Below are 24,742 nucleotides of genomic sequence, written 5' to 3' on the forward strand. Positions count from 1 at the left end.
TGTCTCTAGGATAAAAAAAAAAAAAAACCAAAAAAGACTGCAGAAATACCCTCAGCTACTCAACCACAGCAACGACTTGAGGCAATGTTCTACATATTCCTCACAAGAACTCAGATCACTTGTGTTTGAAAGTAACCACAGATTGAAAAATAAAACAGCTAATTGGAAAATAAGTAAAGAGGATGTGAAGATCTAGATTGATGGGTGTAGTAGTACGACGTTTTAGGAGGTTGAGTGGTTGGCATACTTGCGTGGATGCTCTTTCACTTTTGCAAGTAATTATATGTCAATCCATCCATTTTAGTTCCACGAACAAGTTGGAGCCTATACCAGCTGATATGATGCCGGTAACCAGTTTAGCAGTATTTGTCTCCGCAGCGTTGAACATCAGTCTGAACTGGAGATTACATTTATGTGTTGTAAGGACCCCCTTGAAAATGAGATGATGCTTCTGAAGGGGTTATCGTGAAATAAATGCAAAATACAACAGTGTCCAGGGCTAAGGCACAGCACCAAACTGTCCAAGCTAACGACGGATGATTACAAATAAGAGTCTCCAGCCGCGGTGACGTGAGTAGCGCCATACGTTGTAAAACTGACTTTTGAGGGCATTACAGTAAATAAGTATAATTGCGATATATTATCAGGGGAAGACTGCGTGTGAAAATGTTAACTCAAATGCTCATAAGTAGAGAAGCGTCGACGTGTGTGCCTACCTGACTGTTTGCTTTGAGTTGCGAGGAATTTCCTGGGATGTTGAGCGAGTGGCTCCTCGTGACAGCTGCCCCAGTCGACGCCCTCCTCTGTTGTGATCGGGCCGACCCGCATGCCTTCCCCTCAAGCGGGGGACTGCTACTGCTACTTTTCCCTTCAGTCTCCAGCACGGCGTCCCAGGGATCCCCACCAGAAAGCCCCTGCGCCAAATCCGGATCGCCCCCAGATGACGTGCCCGCTTCCTCGTTGTCGGGTTTGCGCTTGGTCAGCGGATCCAGATCCAGCCAGTCGAAGCGGCCGATGCCTGCGGATTCAGTCGCCGCGGGTTGCTGGACCGCCGGGTTGGGTGCCAGGGAGGCAGAGCACGCCGGAGCGGAATCTAGGTCAGTGCAGGTCGACTTGCCGTTCTTCAAGTATTCCGAGGTGCTGGCAATCTTATCAAAGAGCTTTGCCATCTCGGGGTCCACGGCAGGAGGCGGCGGGAACACCATGGTGGTGGCGGCGGTGACGGCAGGTTGTATGGGAGTGAAGGCCAAGAAAGGCGTCTGCTGGGCAGGCAGCGCCATGAAGGGCGACATGGCTGGAGTGAAGCCATTTTGAAACGCCCCTGGCTTGGGGAACGGGCCGGAAGGGAACAGGGGTGCCGGCTGATGAGTGGGCGTGGACACGGTGGAACTCGACGGAGTGGACAGGATGGGTGTCCACTGGGAACCTTGGAAAGGGGATGAGCTACATGTATGGCCACCAGGGTAGGAGGCGCTGAGGTTAAAGCCCAGTAGCGACGACGGGCGCGATACTTTGCTGTTGGCCCCGAAGTTTTCATCTAAGAGGAGCTTCTCCAGCTCCTCGTTGGTCAGCTTGTCCACATCGATGTCCCTGAACTTGTTGGCCTCTGGCTGCTTCTTGGTCTCGGGGAACACAATGAGGTCCTTTTCTGGTCTCTTGGTGGCGGGCAAACGGTGAGAAGAAGCGGAAGCAGAAGCAACGGTTCCAGACTTGGGCTTGTTTGACTTAGCGGAGGATGCCCCAGTGGGAGAGGAGGAAAAAGTGTGCCTCTTGTCCCTTTGGAGCTTTGCTAAAGCCTCTTCTTCCATGCGGAGGGCTTCCTCTTTACCCACAAGCCCCTTTGGCTGGGAGACATCCAGCTTAAACCCATTACCTCTTGATATCTGGGCCATGGTGTCAACTTGGAGGTGCCATGAGCGTGACGTCTTATTACATCAGGACCGCGAAGCAAAGCCTCATACACCTACAATGAAAGGATACAGTAAATTATATACAGTGGTCCTTTGCTATATCACGATTCACCTTTGCGGATTCGCTCCATTGCAGATTATTTTACAGTGCTTTTTTTGTTACAGCGTACAAACCCACATTGTGTCGTAATTCACTGCCTTTATTTTTTACAGTGGAATTCAGCATGGTGGGTTTTTTTACAGCGTACAAACCCTGCATTGTATTCCTACGTCTTGTTTAGCTAAAGTACTGTAGACTGAATACATCTTCCCCGTACCATGTCTCGCACAGAATAGTTTCGGCTTACTAAATTTAATTTAGTGAGGGAGAAGAGGAAGAAGAGGACGCAAGTGTCAATAAAGACAGGAGGATGAACTCACGCTTAACTGCGCAAGACCTAGGACCATTCATGTTTCCTTCGTACACTTTTCAAATCTAATCTAAGGTGGAATGTCAGTTTCCTTTCATCTTCTCACCCAAGAGAGAAAAAAAGAGGCCACAACTAGCTATACAGTAACTGTAAATAGGAAATGTTTTTCTCTCAGCAAAGGGGAGTAGAAAAAAACACTACAGCGGAGCCGCGTCAGGACAGAGGGAGAAGTGCGAGATGCGCGTGCCTCAAAATTGATCATTCTTTTGTTTGCAACGTCATATGTTGTTCATTAAAATTAAATTCGTCAGTTCAAAATCATTATTGTTTGAAAATGTTTCCAGTTTTTTTTTCCCTTAAAGTGGAAGTCAACCCAAACATATTTTTTTCCAGAATATGTTCTATTCGGGTCCACTAGTCTAAACACGGCATTCTGATTAATATTGCGTTTGTGGAATATGAGAAATCCACCCATTTTTAGCTAGCTCACCTGTTTTCTGAAGCTGAGCCATGATTGGTCGTTATCTGAGTCATGAGCAACTTGGATGTCACCTTCAGTCAACAGATGTGACAAAATAGCCACCCCCTGAGATGGCTAAAAGTGGGTGCATTTTGCTGTTAAACTTGTATACCACAAACGCAATTTCGATCAGAATGCCGTGTTTAGATTAGTGCATAGAACATTTTCTTTTAAAGAAAATTTTGGGGTTGACTGCCACTTTAAAAATGGGAAAATAAATCAAAATAAAAACGGCATGATTCAATTAAAATGTATTGCACATAAAACTTAAACATGTATCTAAATGTTTAAAACCCTTTTAAAGACAAAATGCAATTGTAGTGAACTAAATCCATACAACGGAACTCCACTTTTAAGGCCATACTTCTACATGCCAGTAGTACTAATAATACTTTGAGAATCACTGATTAACATCACCAACATATTTATAATCAGGCAGGGCACTTAAAATTGCTAAAAGAAGTCATACTATGCATTTTCAAATTCAAAACAGTTCTCAGGTATCCCAAGGATCAGTAACTTTAAAGAGTGAATATGTATTGATGGGAACCACCCTGTCCCCTCTGCTGCGGGGTCACAGTCTAGTGTGGCTTTTGTCACCACAACAGGGTGGAGCTAGGGGGTTGTGACGAAGCAAGCAGCTGAGCTAACTACATACCACAAACATCCGACATCAAACATTGACACAAGGTGTTCTCTTTTTACAACACACAGAGCCATTTAAAGTAGCCATGTGCATGACAAGATAAGATACTTTGGCTCGGTAAGCGAGTGTTTACTAGTCATCTACTTCCCATTTGCATTTAGCAATGACTTGTGAACGTAGGCCCTTGAGTGAGATCTTGAGTGACAGACATCATGCATTTGAGTTCATCAGTTTGTGCTGTTGAGCACTAAGTGAAGGCGAAGACCTCTAGCTGGCATGGGTGAACCAGTAAATGGATTTATATTCACAGACAGGAAGTGTCATTTATTTTTCGATATATCAAGAAACGGCTCATTGACGACTCATTTTCTGATCATGTTTACATGCATGTTTTGACTAAAGATACACTAGCCATGAGGAAGCACTTCTACACGTATTATCTGTAAGGAAAAAACATTTCCATTATTTCTGTGAACGATTATGCCGGCATAAAAAAAGCAGTTTCAATGTCATGTGCTTTTTCTATTAGCGAAGGGAGAGGGAATGTTACATTTCACGTAGCCCTACATTACATATTATGAAATGTATTGGATTATTTTGATACCTATGTTTTTAAATTATGTTGTTTCAATCATGACGGTGACGTTAACCTCCTAGCTAGCACGCTTCACTTCACAAGTGATTCACTTCAACTAGCGCTTGCCAAACAACTTACCACAACCACCTCAACCTGTTCGCAAAAAAACACAGGACACTGCACACTCCTCAAAGCTGCCATTCATCTCGCCACCACAGGGTTGAGTGAGTTCCTTCTCTCACCAGGCAGTACTAAACCCACCCCCACTCCCCCGTGCGTTGCCCCCCTCTCCCAATACTCCCCTCCCATTGTGGTGGAGGAGCCTAGCTAGGGCCAGAGCTCGCCTCACACCATTGTGCGCCTCAAGAATTTGGCATACTAAGCAACCTGAGGGGTTTCTCTCTCGGACTCACTCTTGCTCTCTCTCCCGCTCTCTGGCTTGCCCTCGCTCTCTCTGCAACAAGATTGTGTTATCAGCTGCGCTAACACCGGCAGGGAGTGACAAGGAATGCGAGATAGTACAGAGTCATCATATTTTGTCCTCAAAACTAAACCCGTGTGCCGCTCAGGCAATTCATTGTCACACTATGAAATAAGAGGGAAAAAATGTCAGGAAAAATGGGCCTCTAAAATTCAAATTCTGAATCGCTAATCATGAATGACGTCGGCGTCAAAAGGATTCATCCTGTCATTTTGCTTTTTCTTTGGCTTATCGATAGCTTTTTCCGATATGATGAATCACCATAACATTAACACAAGAATTGTGACTTGCTAGCAAAGTTAAGCTAGAGACGGACACAGTCACCATCAAAGACTTTTATCACTGTTCTGTTTTACTATTGCTACATTAGCTTCTAGTGCTAACCTCTAGCAATAATGAACCACTGAAATGGTTGTCAGTGCTTTTAGCAACATCAAGTTACACGTGTTAGCTAATTAAAGTTAGTTAGCCTGTTTTAGCCGTGGTTACCATCTTTTTACAATTGTCCGAACACTAACGAACGAAGCGCAATTTAGCGTGCCTTCAGCATTTGCCACTGACGATGTTTGCTTCTCATTCCAGCGGCTAACTGCTGAGACAGTTGTCGGGTGCTTTTTTTCATGAAGAAGAAAGTTGAAAAGAGGTAAGGCACGTGAAGTAAGCCGACTCACACCCCAATGTCACTTGTTAGCAACTTGGAGCACTTTCTGCACCTTGATTAATCAACTAAACAGATTAATCGATTATTAAAATAAGCCCTGAGTGTTTTACATTTTTTACGTTATACTATTATTGTGGCTAACTCCTTTTTACACATTTTTTGGGGGGCGGGGGGCACAAATTGGAAATTGAGACAGAGTAGTTCCATTTGTTTCATTATGGGAAAAAAAATGGAAATCTCCCACACAATTATCTACTCTTGCTGACTTTTTGTCAAAAAAAAAAAAAAAAAGCTGTGTGAGGTACCATAATTGTTTGGAGCAAGTCTTGCTATTTTTGTGCTGTGGTATCTCAACTGGCATTAGTGTTCACTTTTGTTCCACAAAGATCAATCATGAATAGTTAGACCGGCCTGGAGAAAAACACCAAAGCTATGCTAAGCTAACAAAAACACAAAAAGATCCTGACTCCAGATACGCGTATGGTCTGACGCAAGGCGATCCGTATATGGCAGCAAGATGCATGAAAGGGAAGAGAGGTGAGTAGAGCCAAGACAAACTCCAGAACCAAGTGGCTTCTACTGCTGCATTATGACAAAAAAAAACGGGGGGCGGGGGGGTGGCTTCGTGGCGCTTTAAGACATAAAACAACACTGGAGCCGTCGGCTGCTTTACTGTTTAAGTATTCAGGAGGCAGCCGAGAATGCTCGCTAGAGTGGAAACAAATGGACAGAGGTGCAGAGGTCCCCCCCCAAAATTGTTTTTAAAAAAACCTCTTGGAAGCTACTTTGTTCGTTCACTTCCTCCATGAATTGACAAAACCACACACAAGTGTTGTTGTTGCTGCTGTTTTCCAATCAGAGTTCAAAACTGCTAATGTTAGCAGTTTGTTGGCTCAAAGTGCAAAGAGAAGATCTTTAAAATGGAAAATATGTAACTGGGGCATAGACACAGGAATGAATATATGACAAAAATAATACGGCAACACATTTCAAGTTAACATCTATTACTTAGACAAATACAGTAAACCCTGACATACTTGCAATATATTCTGTATAACACGACTGAAACTTTTGAACAGAAAAACACCTATTTTTCTTAATCTTTATTTATCAAGGTCAGGCAATTGAGAACAGATTCTCATTTGCAATCCCGACCTAGCTGCAGAGCAAACAAGAATGAGATGAATTAAGATTTCAGTATAAGTCTGACAGGCAGGAAAGGTTCCTTGTGTGGTTGCAGGATGGTTAACTTCTTAAAATGATGCAAAGAAAGGTCTGGATTTCTAAAGGCTGATCAGCTAGTGCCCAACTAAAGACATATAGTCTTTTGCAAACTGCCGTATGTATTTAAAGAAAATAAATGAGTATCTATGCATCACTGAATATAAAATGGCTGCTAGGAAAGTAGTAGTAGTCATTTTTACTGGGAGTGACAACTTTCATTTCAGCGTAATTTTTTTTTTAAGGGTACTGTAAAATGAGTTTGAAATTATGAAAAAATATTTGGGGAGGTTGTTCTTGGCTGTCATTCTCGAATTTGTACTGTTTGCACCAGGTCTTGTTGCCCCCTCTGACTAAACAATACAACCATCAAATGGAGCAAACATGCAATGTTAATATCAACTTTTAGGCTAATGCTAAGAATATTCATAGTAGGGATTAAGCAAGTTGAGTGTCTCTAATGATGTTCACATATTGTTGACACTGACAGACCAGAGAACAATAACGCGACATCACAGATACACAATGACAACATTTTAAAAGTAAAGTTTTGGCAAATAAACTGCCTGCACTCACCTGTTTAGCCCTTTTTCGTTCACGAATTCCTGACATAGGGCACCAGCATTTAGCATAGTGGTAAAACAACACTACAAGTTAAAGAAACTTCTATTTTTAAAACACCGGTTAGTTTTTTGAAAAAAAATGTCAACACTCGTTTTCGAAGCGATTCGAACTTCCAACTTGAGTTGGCTGCTAAATTAGCGGCTAACAAAATAGAGAGCGAAAGCGCCATTGAATTTAAACACACATGCTCGGTTCAATGCTCGTTTACAATGACGACGTTGAAGTTAGCTTGTGTTCAATTTAATGATTCTAAAAAAAAAAAAAAAAAAAGTAGTCGCGAGTCAAGCGCTTCGGTCCCACAACAAGGAAGAAAGCAGGTCTTTTTCAGACGGGAAGCGGCCGCTTTCAACTTGGAGGAGGAGCCGCGGTTTCGAGGAGACGACTGACGCAAGAAAAAAAAAGTTTCGACTCAAACATTTTAGCCAGGGTGGAATGTGTCACTTTCTCACCTTTTAGCGGTGCGGTGATCGGAGCCATTTTTGTCCCGGAGCTGCATTTTTCCCCGTCCACTTTGCACGGCGGAGACGTCAGTTCCTGTAGAGGTTGGACGAGGAGTTTTTTTTGTGGGGGGCGAGGGGGGCGACTGGTGTGTGGAGGGTTGACGGAGCGCACGATGGCGTTATTGGGAATTTGAGATGTATTTAAAATCCCTAAAATGTATCAAGACTGAAAGATATGAAAGCATTTATAACCAACTGTCTACTCTTATCACAAGTGGATAACCCTTTGCAAAGTTGTATTTTTTTTTATGTTTTGTATTGAACATGTCAATAAAATTTGAAAAAATATCAACAACAAAAAAAACAAACAACAAACAAAAAACGATGGCGTTATTGGCGTGCAAGCAGCGCTATCTTGTGGACAACTGAGGTTGACCGATGACGTCAATGCGACTACTTCCGCATTTCTTGCACCGAGGCACATTAGTTAAAATTTTCGCACACAACTTACATGCTCAGTCAGTTAGATAAAAATAATAATTAAATTAGATTATGTAAAAGTATATATATGTTTTGTCAGTGTTTTATATGGTATATATGCCCGAATTAAAATATTTATTTGTCATATACTATATAAGACACTCAAAAGAAAATAACATAAAAGGCATATACGTTAAATCATTTATATATGTATAATTTTATTAGTCTAATTTAATGTATTTATCACTGTTTTACAGGGCCTGAATTATTTTTTTTATCCATGTTAAATATGTTTGGTTTACATTTAACAATATGTCATAAAACTCACCTGACAAATGAATGCAATATTTTTCACATAGTTTCGAAGAAAATATATAAAATAAATAAGAATATGAATAGAAATTCATATACACAAATTCTTTAATATATGAACTGCACAACGTCTGTGAAACGCTATCTGGAAAAAAATCAAACAGTTAAAGATTCTAAATACACAATAGGGTTAGAAATGCGGGAAATATTGTCTATTGTAGTTTAATACATCATCAATTCAAGTTTTATGCAAATTTTATTGGACTTTTTCACCCAAGTATTGTATATTGACAATGATGGGCCTCTATATGGAATAAAAACACATGAAGTCCATAATAACAGTATATGGACACCTTTTTTTCTCAAATGTTACCCAATATAAATGCGTCCTGTCAGAGAAATAACACCTTAATTATTCCATCAAATGATACAAATTTCAGTATTCCAACCTGTCATAAAGCACTGACCACGCCCACTCGATGATTGACCGAGCGCCACGTACCGGTTTGATTAATCAGCTCGGCGACAGCCTGATTGACGGATAAGTGGTCCAATCAGCACGTAGTGCTACTGCACTCTTGCCATACCGTCCAATGGAGTTGGCCGTAGGAGGGGCGTCACCATGGTGACCTCCCCCGGCTAGTAGGATGATGCCACGAGCGGCTTGTGTTGGTGGCAGGCAGCAGGTGGCAGTTGTAAACATATGCTAGCAAAGCTAACAAGAATCTCGTGCAAGAGTCAAAAGTACATCTGTAAGTGAGTAAGTAATATCAATGGGCCTTCGTTGACATAACTGTTTTAGTAGCACAATTTATGGTTTGAAGAATGTTTTGGTTCCTTTTTTCTGTGGTAGAATCGCTTCACCAGCCAACAGATGGTTCGTTTCTGTGTAAACAGAGTTGACTGTTCACTGCGTTTGTAGATTACAAAATAACATTATCTGATAGTTACCATGTTTCAAAATAATTTTTGCGCAACAAACACTATAGAGTGGATCAGTTTAGCTGCTACAGAGATTCACCTTTTCCATATTTGTTATGATACAGTCTTAGTCCATGATGAAGGTAAATAAAAATCTATACACAACGCCCCAATATGACAAGATGAAATAAGTGGTACTGACATTTTTGCAGATTAATTAAAAAAAAAACACAAGTATTCTAGAAGCATGTTGAACAAGTGGCTTGCACATCCGTAACACAGCTTTGACGTTTGGGGTTCGAATCTCAGCAGTGTGAATGCATGTGTCTGTATGTGCCTTGCAATTACTAATTCTAGTCCAAGATAATTCTACTCAGGAATAAGGCAGTATCAAAAACAAAACGAAACAGTGAATGCTTTACAGATGCACCCTACGTGCTGTTTGTGCTCATGAGTTACTACAGTTTAAATTGCACCTTATCATGTTTTCCCAGTATTGTCTGTATGTCTTGTATGCCAATAATTATATTAAAAGGATACATTTGTATGTCCTAAAGCGGATGGCGGTAGTGCGAGGTAAAGCGCTGGCCAATTGCGTTCTGGTTTTGCTGAGTCTGTGGCTGTGCATCCACTCACTGCCCATCGGTGTGGACCAGAGCACGGAGAACACATCCCTCAAAGAGGATGAACTGGATGCCCCACAAAGTGTAGTGAGTCACAAAACATTTTTATTGAATAAATCATGATCTAATCACTTCACATTAAGATCTCCTTTGATGCTAATCAGGAAAATGTAAATTTTATTGACAAAATGAATGCAAATATACATCCATCCATTATCGATACTGCTTATCCTCACAAGGGTCACGGGGCGTGCTGGAGCCTATCCCAGCTGTCTTCGGGCAGTAGGCAGGGGACACCCTGAATTGGTTTGGAAATATACACTGCAATTAAAAAAAAAAAGTTGGTCGATCTCAAAATTTCAAGGCAACAAATTTGATAACATTTTAAGGTGGGCAGTTCAACAAAGTATTATAAGTTTCGCTAATGTGAAAATTGGCTTTTCTGCATTTTCAACAAAGACATAAGAGTTTACAGAACTAATTGTCTCTTATATTGTCCGCCAACTTAAAGATATAAGTAAAACAACTCAGTAAATTGTTCTGGAGCAAATTCTTTTGACTTGAGGTTATGAATTTGTGCGAGAGGTATTTATCTTTGGTGATGTGTCCATGCACCACATACACTAGTCGCTGGCTTGCATGAGACTTCTCCTCCTTCTCCTTCTCCTAAAAGTAGGCTACCTTCAGCGAGACTTGACATATTATGATAAAAGTATGTTAAGACATTTGGGAACTGTTTGAAAAGATGAATAAAATAGATAAAAGATTGCCTTAATAAAGGTTTGATGGTGACAGCTTGATCCTGGATTAATTCACTTCACATTATTTCCTGCGGGGGAATATTTTGTTTGAACGTAAAACAGCTTCACAGAAGTGGTTGCGTTGGACTTTGGAGGTTACACTGTACACACACAGCTGCTCATGCTTTGTATCCATGTTCAGCTTAGTAATGCAGTCCATTTGTTTCATGTCTCAGAACAGCGGGCTACACTATGACCGCTACCTCAGGGAGGTCGTCGAATACCTGGAGAAAGACCCTCACTTTCGGGAGAAGTTACAAAACGCCAACATAGATGACATCAAGGTGAAGTAAAAAGAAAAAAAATTTATGTTGAATCCCCCACTTGTTGTGCTACTGAACTGTTGTGTCAACTCACAGCAAGGCAAACTTTCCAAAGAACTGGACTTTGTCCACAACAATCTACGCACCAAGCTGGATGAGCTGAAGAGGGAGGAGATGAACAGGCTGCGGCAGCTCATCAAGGCCAAACACGACATGGAGGCGGGAGATGGTAACACTACAGCATGCTGTTGTTGCGACTTTAGACCTGTGTCCTCATCGTTGCACAAGACGTGTTGTAACATACATCGGCTGTTGAAATATCGGATGTGGCTTTACAATTGAATGCAGGAAGATGAGTGACTTCATACTTTTGACATTGAGTGACAACTACTGCTTTCTTTTTTCACTCAATTGAGTAAAGACGGAAGGACATAAGAAGCGAAGAGAAAAAAGACATGCAGGACAAACATACAGTACTATAGTATGTATACCTATGAATGGAATGTTTTTATGCAACAGTTCACTTTGCACAGGGGAAAAAAATCATAGCGTGGTTATTTTTTGTCGCTGATCTTTTTTATATGCATTTGGGAATTTAAATATATTAAGTGGAGGTGTAGTAAATAATGAGATGAGTAGACAAATGCGAGTTGTATCTCTTTTTACTCACAAAATTCAATGGTTCAATAAAAAACAGACATATACAGTCTTTATTTTGTCCTTGTTTAAAATAGCATTTTTGTCCATATGTCTGATATGCAGTCCAATGTACTGCTGACGAAAAATTGTGGGCCCCTCCATCCTTTAAGTTGCCCATTCCTGATATAGAGTGTTCAACAAAAACAACATTATATCCAATGTGACACGTGGAAAAGACTCGGTCATGGTCGGGGGCTGTTTTGCTGCATCCAGCACAGGGTGTCTGAATCTGTGAGCAAAATCTCTGTAAATAATACAAAATCTCACAAGATAAGAAAGTATGTTGTCCTTGCAGGCTGGAAGGTTGACCACCAGGCCTTGCTGAAACAGTTTGAGCACCTCAACCAAGACAATCCGCACTCGTTTGAACCTGACGACCTGGACCGCCTCATTAAATCGGTATGAAGCCTAAATAAAACGTTTCACCTGTATATGTCATGTGTAAAATATACCGATCGCCCCCGATAGGCTACAAAAGATCTTGAACACTTCGACGAGGAACGCCACAACGAGTTCAAGCGCTATGAGATGATGAAGGAGCACGAGAGGCGGGAGAAGCTGAAGGTCATGTCGGAGGAGGAGCGCAAGAAGGAAGAGGAGCACTACGAGGAGATGAGGAAGAAGCACGCCGACCACCCCAAAGTCAACCACCCGGTAGGTCACCAGTGGTAAGAAGTGACCAAGTACAAATACAGTGTTACTGTACTTAAGTAGGAAATCAACCCAAACATTTTTTTTTCAGGAATATGTTCCCAGCAGGCCCACCAGTTGAAACATAACTCTTATTCCATCCATCCATCCATTATCCATACCGCTTATCCTCACAAGGGTCGCGGGTGTGCTGGAGCCTATACCAGCTGTCTTCGGGCAGTAGGCGGGGCACACCCTGAATTGGTTGCCAGCCAATCGCAGGGCACACAGAGACAAACAATCACACACACTCACAATCACACCTAGGGGCAATTTAGAGTCTCCAATCAATTTACCATGCATGTCGTTTGGAATGTAGGAGGAAACCGGAGTACCCGGAGAAAAACACGCAGGCACGGGGAGAACATGCAAACTCCACACAGGGAGGCAACTCTGATTCCACAAATGCAATATTTATCAGAATGCCTTGTTTCAACTAGTGGTCTTGCATAGAACATATTCATGTATATTAGTATATTAAAAAATATGTTTGGGTTGACTTCCCCTTTAAGTAGATTTTGGAGCTATTAAGGATTTCCAAATCCAAATTGCATTCCAAAATAATAAAAATTAGAAATCTAACAAATCTCATATACATACTAAAAATACCGCTGATAGTGTAGTGGTACACACGCCTGAGTTGTGTGCGGGCAGCGTGGGATCGATTCCCGCTCAGGGACAGTGTCTATGTGTGCCCTGCGACTGGCTGGCGACCAGTTCGGGGTGTAGTCTGCCTTCGCCCGTTGACGGCTGGGATAGGCTCCAGCAACTCCCCGCGACCCTATATAGGATAAGTTTGGAAGATGACATGACATGACATACTAAAAATATTTAGATACCCTTCAAAATCAATTGAGTTCCTCCTTGGACGTGATAGCACAATATTGCCAATTAAGGCAATCATAAGGCCAACTAGCATTTAGCTTTAGCACATGCCTAAGATGACGCCTGTGGGTGTGCGCATGTGTGTGCAGGGAAGTGAGGATCAGCTGAAAGAGGTGTGGCAGGAGTCCGATGGTCTCGATCCGGACGATTTTGATCCAAAGACCTTCTTCAAAATGCATGGTAGCCCTAACAGGGTTAACACAACTAACTCTTTTAATTGTTTCTAAATGCTCATATTGGCATGTGTGCGCAGACAACAACGGCGATGGCTTCTTTGACGAGAACGAGCTTGAGGCCCTCTTCACAAAAGAGGTATGACACCATCACATCACGGTTTCTCTACCATTATCTTCTGTATCACTTCACAAATGCATCAGAGCAGAACACATTGCTAAGGCTAATGTTGCTATCCGTTTGTCTTCCAATTTCACCCAAAAATTGGAAAAGTAGTAAAGGATCTTATTATTTCTTTAAGACCTTAAAGCGGAAGTCAACCCAAACATATTTTTTAAGAATACGTTCTATGCAAGCCCACTAGTTGAAACAAGGCATTCTGATAACTATTGCGTTTGTGGAATAACACTTAAGACACCTGTTTTTAGCCATCTCTGGGGAATGAAAATGACATCACAACTGCTCAGGGCTGGGGTAACGACCAATCACGGCTGACCTGTTTTCTGAAACTGAGCCAGCTGTGACAAAATGGCCGCCCCCTGAGATGGCTAAAAAGGGGTGGATTTTGCTGCTTAACTGATATTCCACAAATGCAATATTAATCAGAATACCGTGTTTCAACTAGTGGGCGTGCATAGAACATATTCTTGAAAAAAATGTTCTACTTTAAATTATAGTGTAATTGTGTCTTTAGGTTCTCTAGGTTGTATTTTTTGTCCACTTTTATTAGGAGATTTTTTATTTTAATTATTATTATTATTAAATAAATAATGAGAAGCTTTCTCGTTAGAGCGAGAAATTAGTGTTTGCATTGTTGCGTCCTTGTTTTGAGGAAAGAGTCCGCTTCTGTTGCAATTGTCTAGGAGGAGAAATTTGTCTTGTTTTTACATGTATCCACAAATGTATTTATGATTTTCACTTTTTTCAGCGGACAAGCACTTTTTTTTCTGACACAAACATCATGCCTCAACATTTACATGCGTTGAAAAGCCATCCCTCCTCCGTCCGCAAGGAGGCAGTGTTGCTGTCTCCATTGGACGGGATGAGCCATCTCCCGTTTCTCTCCATAAAATTGAAATTGAAAAATGAGCCTTTATCTAATTTCTTTTATCATATATGTAAGAGATGGGCACTTTACCCTATTTTGCCAGTCCGTCCTCCGTCTGTGACCTGGGCACCCTTCCATCATCGTCCCTCCGTCCTTATTCATAATATAATCATAAATATAAATATAATAATCGTCCTCGTCCTTTTAAAGCGCTTCTGTCCTTACATTTCACCACTCCAAACACCACCCCCCCCAACCCCCACCGCCGCCAAAGATAAACACACACACACCAGTCACACTTCATGACGCTCAGTAGTCTTTTATTGACAGGTGTTTTAATACATTTGTTTTGGTTTACTTTTTACAAGTTTGCTGTTTTATTGAATGGATTGGTTATATTGAAAGATTTTCTATGTTCAGTTATTTTTTAAATACATCAATTGCTTATTTTTATCAATATTTTAGTAACACAGAATCATGATATCGTGTGTTCTGCGGACCGAGTGAACATTGTCTGTTCTGTGTTCAAGCTTGAGAAGGTGTACAACTCCATGAACAAAGAAGACGACATGGTGGAGATGGAGGAGGAGAGACTGCGCATGAGAGAGCATGTCATGGCTGAGGTAGTATTATAATTCAGATACACAGTACATCTGCAATGTATTTATAGCACTTCACTTTTCCTCATTTTTGTTATGTTTCAGCCTTAATATCAAAATGTATTCAATGCAGTTTTTCCCCAAAATTTCCATTTTTGAATGAGGCTGTAATGTAAAAAAAAAATGTAGAAACGGAAGTACTGAGTGCAGTATAAGTGATGAAGTGTGTTAAAACCCTTTAAAATGGAGCGGAGTTTTATTCCCAGTCATGATGCATTCAGGTGGACACCGACAAAGACAGACTCGTGTCACTTGCTGAGTTCCTGGCGGCCACGAAGAACCAGGAGTTCCAGCAAAAGGAGGAGTGGGAGGTTAGAATTCCTTCACAGAGCCAATCTGAAGCCATATTCTCGTTTTTTTTATACCAACTACCATCTTAGAAAATTACAAATCTTTCCATCTACCACCATTTTGACCAAAATTATATAAACCCTCTTATGGGAATGGGCGGAGAAAAGTCTTGGCCAACTCTGGTTTCATCATAAAGCTGAAAAAGTTTGGGGGGGAAAAAAACCCACCCACGCACACATACTATGCCCAGCAGAGGGCAGCATTTGGTCTCTTGGATGAGGTCACCAAGTGTCAAAACAATGCTTGAAACTTAATAATAATGTAAGCCACTGTTACATTCTGCACAGTTTGAACATTAACACTGCACTTATGTGTATAGTCAAGTTAAACCAAAATTGTACCCTAAATAAAAGCAAAACAGTTTAAATGCAAATATATTAAAAAGTTAAACACAACTGGACTGTACTGTGGCAGGGATTCTTTCTCACACTACTGGTAAGATGCGTGTCGCACTTAAGGCCTTGTTGTTTGACTGAATTGATGTGCGGTTTCCAGACCTTGGAGCAGCAAAAGTCCCCTTTCACCGAGGAAGAGCTGGTTGTGTACGAGCAGCAGCTGGCCAAGGAAGGCAAGATGATCGTGGAACAGGCGGCGGAGCTGCAGAAGCAACGGGAGGAGCTCCAAAAGAAGCAAGAGGCACTCAATGCTCAGAAGCACAACATTCAGCAGGTCCTTCAACGCAACATCCCCCAGTCACCTACGCTATGCGCCGTCTTCACCTTTGATTCATTCTGCTTTTTTCCTTTTCTGTTTAAGGCCATGGATGAACTGGAGAGGAGAAAAGTCCAATCTAAGTCTGATGTCAAAGGTGTGTAAAGTGAGCATAGGGACCAAACCCAGCTCTAAATACGGAAGGAACATTTGGGAGAAATTGATGCCCCCTGAAAAGGTTTGTATTGCCTTATGGTACCACAAGATGGCGGCAGAGGACTACTTTAGTCTATTATTAATGTTTTATGTCACGTGTTCTGCTAGGCGCTTTGTTACAGCTGCTGCTGTGGTGAAAGCGCTATATAATTAAAGATGAGTTGAGTAAATACACCTCCTCGCTTGGTTCTAGTTGTTTACTTGCCATCGGATGGCACCAAAGCAATACTGTTGTTGTTTTGGGCTGAGCACAGTGATGGATCTTAGGGGGGAACCGGTCCGCGGTTATTTGCTGTGTTTGTGCTCAACACACTAACATAAAAGTATTGCTTGGTTATCGCTATCTTATCTTGTGGCATCGTGGTGCCAAGGAACTATGCTGAAGTGAGGGCCAGGAGCTTAATTTGTACAGGCCATAGCCCTGTCCAGTAGAAAAAAGTACTTTGCTGCCATGTTGTGGGATCCATAAGCAATTATAAGCCATTTAATTACGTGCAGATTGTCACTATCATAACAATAACAGAATAGCAAGTGATAGTGATACATAGATACTCTCATTTTAGCAGCAATCTGTTTGCAGCTAATGAGTTATTAAGTTCCACCACCGCCAGTAGCTATCTGGACCTTTCCATGCATCATCTTGAGAAGTTAACCAACCTACACGAATAATGGATACATTGTGAGTGCTTTGAGTGTGTTACAGAAAGTGCCATATTTTTATTACTACTACTACTACTACTACTACTACTACTACTGGCTTTTGTCACACTGCTGTTCAGTTTGCAATGTTAACAACTCCTCCGCTTTGGCGCAATCTTGAGGCAGTACAGAAAGAGCAACATAATATTTGGATAGGTGCAAATAGTTTTTCAGCTAATAGCGCAGAAACCAAGTTTCCTTCCGAATGTACAGTACATGATGTGTGTGCACGGCCTTATTGTAACCCATGTGTTCATGACAAGGTGATGTTTTTTTTTTTTTTTTTTTTTTTTTTTTTTTCAGAGTCCGGAGCCGCAGGAGCTGGAGGTGAACAGGCACGAAGCGGCCACCCGTCGCAAACGCCCCCCGTGCTCTGAAACTCTCGACAGTTTCCATGAGGGAATGTGTGTGTGTGTGTTTGTAAACATTTCAACTTTCTGTCTTGTCTTCTTTTGTTTGTTTGTTTTCAATGCCTCTGGATAAAAGTCAGGTTGCCAAGGGGTGAACATTTTCTGGTACATTTCCAAGGGAATTTAAGGTGGGGAAACTATACTATATAGTAAATAAATCTATTTTATTTTCCAAATTAGGTGTCAACCTTTAATTAAATTCCTGGTTTATTCCCATAAATTATAGTTTCCAACTTTGAGAATTCCTGGAATTTTGCAACCCGAGATGAAAGTGTTTCTTGACACTGTAAATTGCCATTGAAACTCAACATTTCACCACCATCTTGTTCTGAGTGGTAATAAAGCAAATGAGGTGGCAAGTTTACAGCGTGTCTTTTACTTTTTCATACCTGTCTAGTTGTACACTTTCTGCGTATTTTGTACAGGCGGAAACACTTTTTCAAACATGTACACCGTACATCACTGATTTCCGTTCATGTAACAGCAGCCAGTCGAAAATAATTTGTAATATGTAAGATTAAATACAGATATGTAAGGGCAAATTACAATTTTCGTAAGATTCAGTACAGCCGGCGTTGACAGGTACGCTTTTTGTGAGATGTTTCCAAGTGATAGCATGTAACAATAACCATAGAACAGGAATTGGAATTTATTGTGACATAGGAAAGGGTCTAGCTGCTCCGTACATTATAAGTAATAGCATAAACTAAAGACATGAACAAAAAATAATTTCACCAAGATGCTGACAAAAATACACAATTCCAGTGATAGTTTTTTTTATGTACACTTTGTGACAGTATGGCTGAGCATTGCTCTCTCATGAGTGTGTCAGACATATTCAAATGGGTGAGCTGTTTTACTTTTTTATTTTAGTTGTAATAGACAGAATTCGGGCGGCACAGTGGTCGACTGGTTAGCACGTCCGCCTCACAGAGAAAAAGTTGTAAATTAAAGTCGTACACTGGATAAAAAAAGTCAAATATATTCAAGAAAAATGATTTTTTTTCAGGAGTGTGTATATTTTTGTTTTATATTTTGTATACAGTATTTCTATTAGATTTTTCATTAAATAATTTGGGTATTAGTTATAATTTAATTAATTATTAATAGAATTAATGAGTGAATTAAATTAATTAAAATAAACATTTTAGTTTTTTGCCATTCTATTTAATTCTATTTGGGTAATTTAAATTAGATTAATTACAAATAATTAGACTGAATTATTTTACTATTCAAGTAACCAGTTTTATATTTACATTTGGCGATTGGGGCGTCACGTTTGCCCATAGGAGTCGTTAAAGCGCTCGATGAGGTAGGTGCCCGACCGCACCGTGGGGTACTTGTTGGATCCGTCGATGCAGCTGATCATGGCCTCGTCGTCGGGCTGGACAAAGAAAGCCAGAGACTGACGGGTGTTGTTGCAGTCGGCGGCCGGGGGAAGCAAAACTCTGTGGCGCTGATGGACACATGAATGACAAGCTTAGTATGGTCTTGTGATATGTCTGCTGCCACCTTCCCTCCTATGTACTAACTAACTGCATTTCTGCCCCAGTTCCAGTCATTTTAGGAGATATTTTAAATAAGTGAAAAGGTTAGTTAAATGTAGCACTTAGACTATAACAAATGGAAAGTTAACACCATTCCACCAATATATTGTATAAAGGTAAGAGATCTTTGGTATGGGATGTCTTTCCTTAAAAAAAGACTCCAAAATATACTAAATACAGATAATATTGTCTTAAAGGGGAAGTCACCCCAAACATATTTTTAATAAGAGTTAATCCACCCGTTTTTAGCCATTCTGGGGGCGGCCATTTTGTCACTTCTGTCGACTGAACATGACATCACAACTGCTAAGGGCTCAGGTAACGACCAATCACGGCTGACCTGTTTTCTAAAGCTGAGCCATGATTGGTCATTACCTGAGCCCTGAGTAGTTGTGATGTCATTTTCAGTCGACAGAAGTGACAAAATGGCCGCCCCCTGAGATGGATAAAAACGGGTGCATTTTGCTGCTTAGTTCATATTCCACAAACGCAATAATATTCAGAATGTCGCGTTTCAACTAATGGGGCTGCTGGGATCATATTCTTGAAAAAATATATGCTTGGATTGCTTTCCCCTTTAATGTTTGTTGATATTTGAGTTTTCTGTACTTGTTTTGAAAGTGCTCACCACAGAGACAAAATGGTCACCGGTCCAACGCTGCATCAGGTCAGCAATGTTTATGAGAACGGCTCCCGGAACGCAAGGAGCGCAGACGAACTCACCGGAACGACGGCGCACCTGAACACACAGGTGCACACAACACACACGTTAGGGAATGACATTTAGATTACATCATAATGATTTTTTTTGCCATACCTGCAAACCCTCTGCGCTCTGGAAGAGCAAAGTGATGCTCCCATAGTCAGAATGCTCTCCGCATCGCAGCTGACCCTCCTTGGCTTGCTCGCATTTCACCGGTGGGTAATAAAGCGAACGTAGTGTTGTGCCGTTTTTATCAGCTACAACGAGACAGACATGGAACAATTTTAGACAACAGAATGATGCCCTTCTCTGAAGAACAGCATTTACCAACATTTACATTATTAATACATAAATGATTGCAATAGCAATGCAGATCCCCTGGCTAAATCAGCAAAGAAGTGTTCCTAAGTATATCGTACTTCCAATTAGGCGGTGTGCGCTCAGGAAGATATCGGGGTCCACATCCAGACTGAGGGCCATCACCCTCAAAACGCGCAAGCTCAGCTCTTTGCAGCGGTAGAAAAAAGCCATCTGGGTCTCCTGGAATCCCGGGGCCGCCTCGGATGTCGGCCATTTCTACACAGGAACACAAATCACAATGAGTCACTACTGGGAATAGTTTATGTGCCCCGCTGGAGCAATATTATACTTTCACTGTCGCACAGAACAAAATGCTTACTATATTAGGATGCAGTGAAGACAGGTTAAATGCCTCTTTTAGATCTCCCGGTTTTTGCGGATTTAACCTGAATGTGTGCAAAAGCAGAATTAAAAACAAATCTTACTCATTGGTTAAAAGGAGACAAAAAAGTCATATATTCATGTACTTGGTCTCGCCAAATGGTGCCTATTTGGACAATATGTTGCTCGAGTGGAACCTCAATTTAACAGACTAATAGGGGGGAGGGGTTGTCCATAAGAATTGATTGTCCGTTAAATTGAAGCACTTTTTTTCGTGGCCTAAATGACCAGTACAGTACGAAATTACCGGTATTCTAATTTTTATTTTTTTTTAAACTGGAAACCATTTCAATGTTTTTTCTAAAGCTTATCCAAACTTAGCTTGTTCAGTCGCCCTTGTCAACATGGCCACCACAATAGGCACGGCAAATAGCCTGCTGTAGTCTACAATATAACTGATAAGATACTGTAAAAAATACCTTATCAGTAACGAGAGTAACATTGTCTCATTTTGATCACAACTTACATAATGGTGTGTCTGATAAGTGAATAAACAAAAAAAAATGATTCGTGCAATCGTGACAACAAAACTTGGCCACAGTTTATCAGGCATGTACTTTTTGGATTGGGTTACCCAATTGGGCATCTGTAGAAAACTAAATGATTTACAAAAAAACAAACAAACAAAAAAACACCTTTCAGTCTCCAGGGCTATCCAGCCGTGGTTGGGACTGTTTGGAAAGGATTTCCTGCTGAACGGATGCTTGAGCTGATCTGGCTGCCTGAAGAACCTTCTGGAAGCATCCATGATGTGATCAACCTGCATGGAAATGCTCAATTTTACTTGATTTCCCCAATTTCAAGACCAACAAGTCATAATAATTGCACTAAAAGTACAGATGCTTACAGATGAAAAAAAAAAACACAGACAAGAAGCCTCCACAACAAATATAACACAATATATAATAGACTCACACACTTGAGTGCTAAATTTTTAACACAATTCTTGTTTTAAACATCCAAAAGAGGAGGATTTAGTAGCCTCACTTGTTATTTACAGTTACTTACATATTACAATGCGAGTAGGCCTAATAACATTTTGTAAATTTGGAATGATATGCAGGACAAACATGGTACCTCAATAATATAAAACAATTTAAGAGAATTTACTTTTTTTTTTTTAATGTACAAAATGAGTTGTTGCACTTAATGTTGGTTTCCTGTTCAGCAGTTTTGTGGCATCCTTGAATAGTAATTTTTATGCAAGAGAGCCTTTTGCACTGGGAAAAAGAAAAAAATCAAAGTATATGGTTATTTTGTTTGTTTGCTTCAAACCCTCTGTTGTTGGGTTAGGATAGTGGATCTTTTATACACTCATTTAGACATGCATGATGACAAAAAAAATATATTAAGTTAAGTTAATAATATATTAATTAAAATAGCATTTTGTCATACATCTGGTTAGGAAGTTTGTGGTCCTATGTGGCCCCCAAGTTCCACTGATGAAAGATTGTTGCCCCCTCCAGCATTTAAGTTGTCCATCCCTGATATACAGTTAAAGATTAGCAAGACATAAGTTTCAATAGTTAACTAAAATGATTTACAAGCATACCTTTTAACAACCACAAAATGTAAATCAGTGGACCTGGAATTCCGCTGCAGTTTCCCTTTCACATTACACTTTTTTATTTTTTAATGAATACCACCACTATTACAACTACTATCTCCGTTGAGTCTCACCTCCACCTGCGTAATGCCTGTATCCTTCAAGAAGACGAAGCCCACTTCCATAAAAGCCACTTTTAACTCTCTGCTCAGTTGGTGGAGATCTGAGTCGGAAATATTCTCGACGCTGAGGCTGGCCACGCTAAAGTCTACCACTGGGATGCTCATCGTTTCGAAGTAAAACGTCTAAAAACGAAAAATGGGGGGGGGGGGGGCGAAAATGAACAAGCTAAAAAAGTAACAGGAAGCAGCAGAGCATACCCCGAAATATAGACGCTTGGGTATGTGGGATGCACTATTATTTGGAAAGTTTGCAGTCACATGATCCACTCTGTCCAATCAGAGAGGCGGGATCGTGACGGTCACCACTATCAGCTCGCCTTTCGATACCATCGAGCACACCGAGCACAGGTGATGTGGGCACTATACAAGCACAAGTTTTAACACTATTTTACGTATACAAACACAAGAAGGGCGAGCTCAAAGAGAAAGTGGAGCATTTACCACATAGAGTATTTGGTTTAATTGCATTCATCGTCAATCTAAAGGTAAAGACAAATCAACCCCCCCCCCCCCTTGCAATCAACAACAGATTTTGTTTTGGTGTCATAAATTACGCAAATAAAGCATGGATTTATTTGACATCTGTTTTTTATCTACTTAAATTTGAGTTGCTAATTCACTAACTTTGACATACCATCTTGCATTCACGATGATAACTTTACCAAATTCTACCAACAACTGGGGCGTTAACACAAGTCTGTAAGTCATAAATCAAATTACAACAATAATGCTTCAAACTTAAAAGGCACAAATGTTAATTTTTAATGTTTCATGAAACAGTGATATGTAAACACATGGACTGCAGTTTAAACTGAGAATGTGTAGAATGTTTTTTTTTTTTTAATGTTCATTTTAAAAACCACTAAATCACTCCAACACACATTTTTTAATATAATCATAGGTTTAGTAATCGCTAATCCTATTACATAGGGCACACCTCCCCTACAGAAGGCTGCCATATTTCACCACCATCTTTCTGCCACGAATACCTAAAGGAGACAAACTTAGCGAGCGTAGTTCCTCAACATCATAACTAAAGCATATTTAACAAATACAATGCACTTACTTGTCACTTGAGAGAATACTACAAGTTATTTGTGATCTCTTTTGAAGAAATTGGTGGTAGGCTTTCGACGTGTGGTCCCTCATAATTATTTGAACCACACTTATCCTCATGAGGGTCGCGAGCATGATGGAGCCTATCCCAGCTGTCTTCAGGCAGTTGGTAGGCACACCCTGGACTGGTTGCCAACCAATCGCAGGGCATACAAAAACGTACACACTCACAGTCACTCCTAGAGACAATTTAGAGTCTTCAATTCAACCATGCATGTTTTTGGAATGTGGGAGGAAATCTGAGTACCCAGAGAAAACCCACACTGGCATGGGGAGAACATCCAAACTTCACACAGAAAGGCCAGGGCTGGTTTCGAACCCACAACCTCTATAATGTGAGGCCGATGTGCTAACCAGTCGGCCACCCGAAATGAATTTTTTTTTCTCCAATTGCAGCCTTTGCGATTCTACTACATTGCAATGTCAATTTGAATTTGGTTAATTGTTCAGCCCTAGTGAGAAATGTGCCCTTCTATGACCTGCATGTTAATATTCATAAAAATAATTCATTATATCTCGGCTGATACAAGTTAAATTGTAGCATCTTTCTAGAATTCTATCTAATTTGGCATCAAACGGGACACAAATAGATGAATTACTATTGTGGGGCCCTGTGTTTGCTCGGGCGAGTCATCATAACACTATATTTATAAGGCACACCCTTCATTGGGTCAAAAATTGCACAATTTCTATAAAATACTTTCCAAAAGACAGCATGACTCATAGCCATTGGTGTTTTTTGGTCTCTCCTGCCAATAATCGTTATTCATACAATTTTCCCCGCAGTTTCATTTCATTGTCTTTAGCGGTAAATTCTTTTGTATTCCACATGTATTTTCTTTAATATATTCATTGTTTCGGTAAAGCCAAATCAAACTTCATTGAGAAATTTTCCTTCTAGGATTTTTCCCAGCACGAATCGATACTGTGCATTATATCTGGGATGATACAAATAAACTGTTGTATCTTTGCAGTGTAATCTGTGTTTGGCATTCATCTCTAATTGGGCAACAAAGGGGCGCATACTGTTTTGTGGGGCCCTGGTGGCTGCATCACTCACAACTTCAGCTTTCTGGGTGAGTCATTATAACACTACAGCGCACGTCCTTCTTTTTACGCATAAATTGCACAAATTCCATGGAATCATTTCAAAATGACAACGGAGCTAAATCATACCTTGCTATTTTTATTAGTTTGGTCACTCTTGCCAGTAAATTTCACACATTTTCCCTCAAAATTTAAATGTATTCAGTACTTCCTTTTTTGGGGCAAACTGATTTGTATTTACCACATTGTACAGTATTTACGACTCTTTTCCAGACAGAAGGTCCACATCCATGTAATATCAGGTCGCAGCTCCACTCCATTCAATTTCCTAGCGATTCATACCATTCATCAAACTGTGTATTTTTGCAAGGTATCGTTTTCTGGCTTCGTGGTCTAGTTCGTCCTTGTAAATTCCCACCATTTTTTGGTGGTTTTTAATATGTTTTTGACTTGCAAAGGTATCCGACAATTACGCAGCCTTCACAGAAT

General features: G+C 40.6%; 3 protein-coding genes across 6 annotated transcripts in view; 1 reads left to right on the forward strand and 2 right to left on the reverse strand.

Annotated features, from left to right (window-relative positions):
• The window catches only part of pik3c2a (phosphatidylinositol-4-phosphate 3-kinase, catalytic subunit type 2 alpha), a 39,009-nt gene extending 31,346 nt beyond the window's left edge, over window positions 1–7,663 (reverse strand). Inside the window, exons 1-2 of one of the 2 annotated variants that reach the window (XM_086027744.1) lie at window positions 7,500–7,663; window positions 717–1,963 (exon numbers count right to left, since the gene is read on the reverse strand). In XM_086027744.1, coding sequence (XP_085883870.1) covers window positions 717–1,892 — 1,176 coding nt within the window. In that variant the 5' untranslated portion in view covers window positions 1,893–1,963; window positions 7,500–7,663. Of the gene's footprint in view, window positions 1–716; window positions 1,964–7,002; window positions 7,377–7,499 lie in introns of those variants that run through there. The other variant, XM_086027745.1, reaches the window with a different exon arrangement.
• A 1,233-nt stretch (window positions 7,664–8,896) lies between these two features.
• On the forward strand, window positions 8,897–17,735 carry LOC147148605 (nucleobindin-2-like). Of its 2 annotated transcripts, none has more exons than XM_086028093.1 (13): window positions 8,897–9,034; window positions 9,761–9,913; window positions 10,803–10,910; window positions 10,986–11,118; window positions 11,884–11,987; window positions 12,057–12,242; window positions 13,253–13,343; window positions 13,417–13,475; window positions 14,916–15,008; window positions 15,266–15,355; window positions 15,891–16,064; window positions 16,152–16,203; window positions 17,265–17,735. In XM_086028093.1, exons 2-13 carry the CDS (start codon window positions 9,764–9,766, stop codon window positions 17,336–17,338), a joined length of 1,314 nt encoding a protein of 437 aa, XP_085884219.1. In that variant the 5' UTR covers window positions 8,897–9,034; window positions 9,761–9,763; the 3' UTR covers window positions 17,339–17,735. The 2 variants fall into 2 exon arrangements, with proteins under 2 accessions (XP_085884219.1, XP_085884218.1); XM_086028092.1 differs by having other exon boundaries at window positions 8,919–9,042.
• A 269-nt stretch (window positions 17,736–18,004) lies between these two features.
• On the reverse strand, window positions 18,005–23,995 carry LOC147148606 (uncharacterized). 2 transcript variants are annotated; one of them, XM_086028095.1, is made up of 8 exons: window positions 23,157–23,995; window positions 22,043–22,213; window positions 20,998–21,122; window positions 20,301–20,367; window positions 20,041–20,197; window positions 19,736–19,878; window positions 19,547–19,657; window positions 18,005–18,827 (listed from the first exon to the last, which is right to left on the reverse strand). In XM_086028095.1, exons 2-8 carry the CDS (start codon window positions 22,193–22,195, stop codon window positions 18,645–18,647), a joined length of 939 nt encoding a protein of 312 aa, XP_085884221.1. In that variant the 5' UTR covers window positions 22,196–22,213; window positions 23,157–23,995; the 3' UTR covers window positions 18,005–18,644. The 2 variants fall into 2 exon arrangements, with proteins under 2 accessions (XP_085884221.1, XP_085884223.1); XM_086028097.1 differs by lacking the exon at window positions 22,043–22,213 and having other exon boundaries at window positions 23,157–23,994.
• Window positions 23,996–24,742: the final 747 nt, after the last annotated feature.

Source organism: Filicampus tigris, chromosome 4 (assembly GCF_054856515.1).
Source record: "Filicampus tigris isolate MCC_2025a chromosome 4, RoL_Ftig_1.0, whole genome shotgun sequence".
Taxonomy (NCBI): Eukaryota; Metazoa; Chordata; class Actinopteri; order Syngnathiformes; family Syngnathidae; genus Filicampus; species Filicampus tigris.